This window comes from Habropoda laboriosa, unplaced genomic scaffold (genome assembly GCF_001263275.1).
Source record: "Habropoda laboriosa isolate 0110345459 unplaced genomic scaffold, ASM126327v1 scaffold86, whole genome shotgun sequence".
NCBI lineage: Eukaryota > Metazoa > Arthropoda > Insecta > Hymenoptera > Apidae > Habropoda > Habropoda laboriosa.
Window position 1 is genome coordinate 1196459 of NW_017100212.1, and position 6329 is coordinate 1202787.

The 6329-nt window shown below is 43.1% G+C and overlaps 1 protein-coding gene across 5 annotated transcripts in view; it reads left to right on the top strand.

The window, feature by feature from the left end:
- Positions 1-1757, top strand: part of LOC108570827 — an 8635-nt gene extending 6878 nt beyond the window's left edge. For all 5 annotated transcript variants that reach the window (XM_017932745.1, XM_017932748.1, XM_017932749.1 and 2 more), the window contains one exon: positions 1560-1757. In XM_017932745.1, the coding sequence (XP_017788234.1) occupies positions 1560-1660 (101 nt within the window). In that variant the 3' untranslated portion in view covers positions 1661-1757. The remainder of the gene's footprint in view (positions 1-1559) is intronic.
- Positions 1758-6329: the final 4572 nt, after the last annotated feature.

The following is a 6329-nucleotide window of genomic DNA, read 5'->3' on the forward strand; positions in this document are numbered from 1 at the left end:
CTTGAATATTTTACGCTTTCTTATTTTGGGATTTGCAGTTGGACGATGGTCAAGCATAGAGTAAAGCAAATTGAAAGGAAAGAAGGTCCTTTTTGAACCTTGAATATTAAATGTTTTTTTATTTTGGGATTTAGAATTGGGCGATGGTCAAGCATAAAGTAAAGCAAATTGAAAGGAACGAGTGTGCGAAGGTCCCTCTTGAACCTTGAATATTCAATTCCTTTTTATTTTCGGATTTGCAATTGGACGATGGTCAAGCATAGAGTAAAGCAAATTGAAAGGAAAGAAGGTCCTTTTTGAACCTTGAATATTAAATGTTTTTTTATTTTGGGATTTAGAATTGGGCGATGGTCAAGCATAAAGTAAAGCAAATTGAAAGGAACGAGTGTGCGAAGGTCCCTCTTGAACCTTGAATATTCAATTCCTTTTTATTTTCGGATTTGCAATTGGACGATGGTCAAGCATAAAGTAAAGCAAATTGAAAGGAACGAGTGTGCGAATGTCCCTTTTGAACCTTGAATATTAAATGCTTTTCTTTCGAATGTAGAATCGTGCGATAGTCAAGCATAGTAGCAAAGTGAATCGAAAGACATTCGCGAACGTCTCTAAAAGATCGAAGCACGACATTTTTAACATTTTTCGAATGGAATAATTTTCAATTCCACTTGACTCATAATTACATGTTAACAGCGCCGAGTGTGCGAATGTTCCTTTTGAACCTTGAATATTAAATGCTTTTCTTTCGAATGTAGAATCGTGCGATAGTCAAGCATAGAAGCAAAGTGAATCGAAAGACATTCGCGAACGTCTCTAAAAGACCGAAGCACGACATTTTTAACATTTTTCGAATGGAATAATTTTCAATTCCACTTGACTCATAATTACATGTTAACAGCGCTGCTTAACATTTCACCCGTAGAACGACGGCAGTGTTACTGAATACGTAATGCACAATTACGATAATTATTTTTAATTGCATTGAAAAACGCAGCCTTATTTGTCTGGCGACTCGCGATTGTGCATTCAGGGTTTCGCACTCGGAATTGTTCCGCCGCGACGGGGGAATAAATTCGTTTGAATGCGGTGCGCGCGGGGGAACGGAGGCGGGACGTGGCTGCTTTTCTCTGAAATTTTCCATCGTATGGAGCACGCATGTCGCGAGTAACGAGATCTTTAACGGTTTTCCACCGCGCATAATTCGACCCGCTGAAAATTCATTACCAACGCCATTTCTTTCTCTTCCTTTTTCCCCCCTTTTTTTTCCTTGTTATCGCAATCGTTGACTGTAACGCGACTGAATACACGTACTTGACTTCACAGTAAACATCTCTCGTTTCTCCGTTTTCCTCCTATTTCCCTTTTCGAACACGCTCACCTCGCCGCTTTGTTGCTTCCCGCTTGTTCCAACGTGAAATTCAATTTGTATTTCTAAAATCACCGGCGGACAAGTGTCGCTTTTTCTACCGTTAACAGAGAATTGAAATCACGCTTGAAAATTAACAGGCTTCTCGCGGTGCGTTTCTAATCGTCGAAATTTCTCTCTTTGTTGCGATTCACAGAGTACGGCGCAATTCTGGTCGGTGCGGCCGTGATCACCTTCCTCATGGCGCTGTCCTTGCTGGTGCGATTCGTCATGGACAGAAATCTTTGGCGCGGATAGAACCGAGGCTCCACGGAAACCGTCTGACATCTGGTTTTACTTTTCCCGTTCTCGATCTAGACTGAATCTAGAGTAAGCGTTGTCACAGTATAATTCCTGCCGCGTTGCCGTAATCGCAGGTGTAATTAGAGGGTGATTGTCTGCAGGAGAACGACTGGAATGCGAGTCTCGCGGGTTCCTATCGCGCAAGACACTCTAATCGCTCGATTATTTCCTTCGTTTCCGTTGCGTATCGTTCTTTTACAATTTTATCCTCTTTTACTAGATTTTAAGAGACTTGTATAGAATTTTTTCGACTACACTTTACTCAACCTACGTATTTTTTTTACTTTAAACGTAATTTAAGTAAGATGACACGCGTTGCCATAAGCGATGGAACATTTGTATAGACCCTTTGCTATTACCTAACTCGAAGTATTTTGTAATGTTTCCATTTATCGAATCTCTTACACGATGTTTGTTGCCATAGAACACATGAAAAATAGAGGAGTTTTAAAAACTACCGTGTTCTTCATTTTCGTCACCCTGACATTTATCTCGAGCTTTTGTAATTCAAAGGTGGGTATAGCGAAGCACCGGTAAGTATAGCGAACGTGAAAAATCGACGGAGGACCCAGAAAACCGAAGAAACTCGAGTCTGCGCCTCGAAGGTTCAATACTTTTCTTTATTTAACGTGTCAGATTCGTGGAACGAGCCAATGGTTGAATTGGACGAGCAAACATTTGCCTATTCGCTATCAGTTTAGTTGGCGAACAGCTATTTACCCTATTCCACTCTGAACAAATATTTAAATCTTCCACAAAGCAGAGAAAAATGTGAAAAACATGATTTCTTCGAGAAACCGTACATTTCGCGTTCCATCCTTGAGCAAAACCGATCGATGCACGAATTTACGATGTAACGATCGTTCCTCGAAGATTAACATCCAGCCGAAGTACTCCCAGAACGATGACCATTTATCGACACGATTATAGCCTGTACAGCTATCCGGATATTCACGTGTACGTCGCGCCAATTACTCTCTCGCTCGACGCTCCGCGCCATTTTCAACAGTCATAAACTGAACGCGCGATCCATCAGCGACGAATAGTTTCTAATATCGTTTAATCTGAACGAACGATCTAACACCGGCTGTATCTCCATTTTTACACCCGTTTTCAGCACACGAGTATCCCCTTTTCCTCCTCTCTTTTTTATTTTATTTTACACCCTGTAGGTGTGTCACACGCGCGCGAAGATTCGTTTGGCGGAGAGCGTTATAACTTTAATCATGATTAACAGTTTTATATAGCCATTGTCAAGCCTAACTCTGATAAAGTCAGTTTGACGTCGCGGTGTCGAAACAGGGCAGGCGACGTCCCTCAGGCCGGTGTCCAAGCGATGCGCCACCGGGGAAATTAGCCGGCAAAATAATTCATGGGCGAAGCTTTTATTTGACGTGGACCGCGGAGGGCCTGATATTACGATGGGACGCGGTGCACCCTCGCGCTGCGTAAACAAATGCGCTGCAAAATTGTTGATTCGCGCTAAGTACCCTCTGGAGCCTTTATCGTTTCGCGAACGCTCGCCAAGTTAACGCGGGAAATATTGTCGTCCGCCGACAGCGTCGTTCCGGTGAAATGGCGGCGATAATGTACGCGGTTCTCTCGTTGAAATTGCTTCGTTTTACCGTTTCCTCTTCCTCTTCGTTGTGCACGCTATTTTTTTCTGTCCCGCGCGATTTGGAACGTACCTGTAGTCTGCGCGATACGACGAGATTGTCGATTAAATTTTTGAAATGTGGGAAATTTAATTTTGGGTTTTTTCAAAAATATGAGGAGTTGCGCGTCGTTTGCAAGTGGAAAATTTGGAAATGTTAATTACTGCTTGGGATATTTGGAATTTTTCCTTGTGTCTGAATTGTGTTAGAAAAGTCCAAAAAGCGAAGGCTTGAGTGGGCCATGTGCAGTCTTCTGCTGCGTTTGCACTCTCTTTAACCGCCCACGTTTATATTTTATTCCACCGCTCACCACCGTTATCCTGACTGTTTTTACCTTACAATTGATATGCTGATTGCAGCGACTTTTCATTCGGATTGCGTTTTGTAATAATGTTTCTCATACGAAAATACAGCTTTAACCGCCCACGTTTATATTTTATTCCATCGCTCACCACCGTTATCCTGACTGTTTTTACCTTACAATTGATATACTGATTGCAGCGACTTTTCATTCGGATTGCGTTTTGTAATAATGTTTCTCATACGAAAATACAGAAAAATATTTGGGTCATCGATGACTCGGGCGAAATGCAACGTGTTAATGTTTATTATCGGATCATTCTCTGAGAAATCCCGTCCCGAAGACGGCGAAGCGAGCATCTCGAAGCCAGGCCCAGCGCTTTGGGTTTTTCCCTGGGCCTGTTCGCGTACAGTCCGTTCAACGAGACGAGTCACTAAGTAAAAACAAACAACTCCCTCGCTTTTCACGTGATCGGCTCTGCGACTATGGTCATTGGCTGTCACATGTTACAACTCAGGGCCAAGTTATGGTGGTCCCTTGCCGAGGGGTCTTGCAGGCAGAAACCTTAATGATTTCCAAATGTGTATTTTATGATTTCAGGTACTTTTCAGTGGTAAGTAAGTTGGAAACAGGCTAAAAATAGTTCGATTTTTGCGAGCCTTCGAAGTGAACGTGTGCTTTCTTTCCTCCGTTGAGTGTATAACATTGTTTGTCATGTCGTCGTTCTCAAATTCGGACGATATGGGGATCTGGAATCCGTAAGTCGGCCCTGCCCTGTTCACGTGCTCGTGTTTATACTTGGTGACTCGTCTCGTTGAATGGAGTATAGAGGTGGACAGGATCGGCAGGACTCTTCACGAGACCCTCGAAGCACACTTTTTGCGAACGGCGCCCAGATATAATTCTTGTGTAACATATACTATTGTAAAAACGTAGACACGTTCAATTCATTTCACGCCCACCCTACTCCAAATCAGAATACTTTCTGACAATTCCATAACTAGATTGATATTTCCAACGAAATTTGGTAAAAAAAAAAACCACAACTTTTTCCTATGTCGTCGTTAAAACATTTTCAAGTGATAACCCAATGAAACTCTTTCAAGCTAAATTCGCCAGCGGATTTCAAACGTTTCTTCTAACAGTCCTGTCCGAACTTCCGCATCCTCGACTGTTCATATTTCCGTCAACTCGATTGTCCCGGCACGCGAAAACTTCGACTCTTGACCGATCTTACGAGCACGCCGTATCGCAGCTCAGACTGTACCGAACTTTGGAAGGAAATCCCAACTAATATCGGACCAGTCCTCTATTGTTAAATTTCTAACCCAGTGTACACGACCCCTTGGACTGGAACCGTTTCTGGTTAAACTTTAAACTGCGTGAACCCGAGGGGAATAAGGGGGACGGCAGCTTGAAAAATAAATAGAAGAACGGCTGGAGGGGTGTGCCGAAGGAAAGGAGCGAGACGGCCGCGACGAAGCGAGGGTTGCTCGCGAGAGGATTTGGGTGTTTGTCAACGGTTCTCGGTAGTTAATTACCTTACATGAAAGGTGGCTGAAGTCCTTTCGGCACTCGACTCGGTTCCTGCGTCCCATCAGCCTCTCTCTCCTTCGCCTCGTTCGCCAAACTTGAGTGCTGCTCCCGTTCCCTTCGTCACCTGCGAGGGTTTACGATGGCCTAATCTGATGCACGAGTTGTGCGCTGTGGTGTCTTTGAAGGTTCCTTTGTTTCTCCTTTAGAATATAGTTTGTGTAATTGTTGCGGTAAGTGAATTGAATTGACGACTCTTTACGAGACTTGTTATACTTTTTTAATATTTTCGAAGTGACGTGGTGTAAAGTAATTACTCGGGCAAATTGTTTAATAACAATATATTTATTCGAATCCGATAACGCTTAACCTAATTTTGAAGTGTAGGCGACGCGAGTCTACGACAAAAGGCCCCGTGCCTTTTTCGGGGCTCCCTTAAGTAGCCCCTTTTCCCTTTGGAAGTGACGTGGTGTAAAGTAATTACTCGGGCAAATTGTTTAATAACAATATATTTATTCGAATCCGATAACGCTTAACCGAATTTTGAAGTGTAGGCGACGCGAGTCTACGACAAAAGGCCTCATGCCTTTTTTCAGGGCTTCCTTAAGTAGCCCCTTTTCCCTGGGAAAGTCCCAGGAAGTGGGGGCGCAATACTCTTGTCCTCGAGGACGAAGAAACTCGGAGATGTTTGGAAAAACCAATTCTCGAGGACAAGATTGTCGCCTCGAGGGCCAAGAGTCGCCAGGCCTAAGTGCGTGGCCCCCCGTGGCGGGCGCCACAATATAATTAAATTACAATTTTAATTAAATTTTCTTACAATTTTCTTATACTTTTCACTCGCCATCCACTCCATTTATTCCTTTTAGTTTTTCTTTCCACTCTGATGGATGATCGACAAGTTATCGACCGAATGGCAATAGATATTCATAGATACATGCGCGGCATCGTTCACAAAGTTTTTCTTCTGTTTCTTTAGTTCCTTTACCGATTCGCGTTGCAGTAATTAGCGTTACAGTGTCGCGTGCGAGTCTCGTTCGAGTAATTACTTATACTTTCATTTATTCGCTGCACAGATTTGTCACAACGATCCATTAACTACTGTATACATCGCGTGTGCGTATTTAACCCACTAATA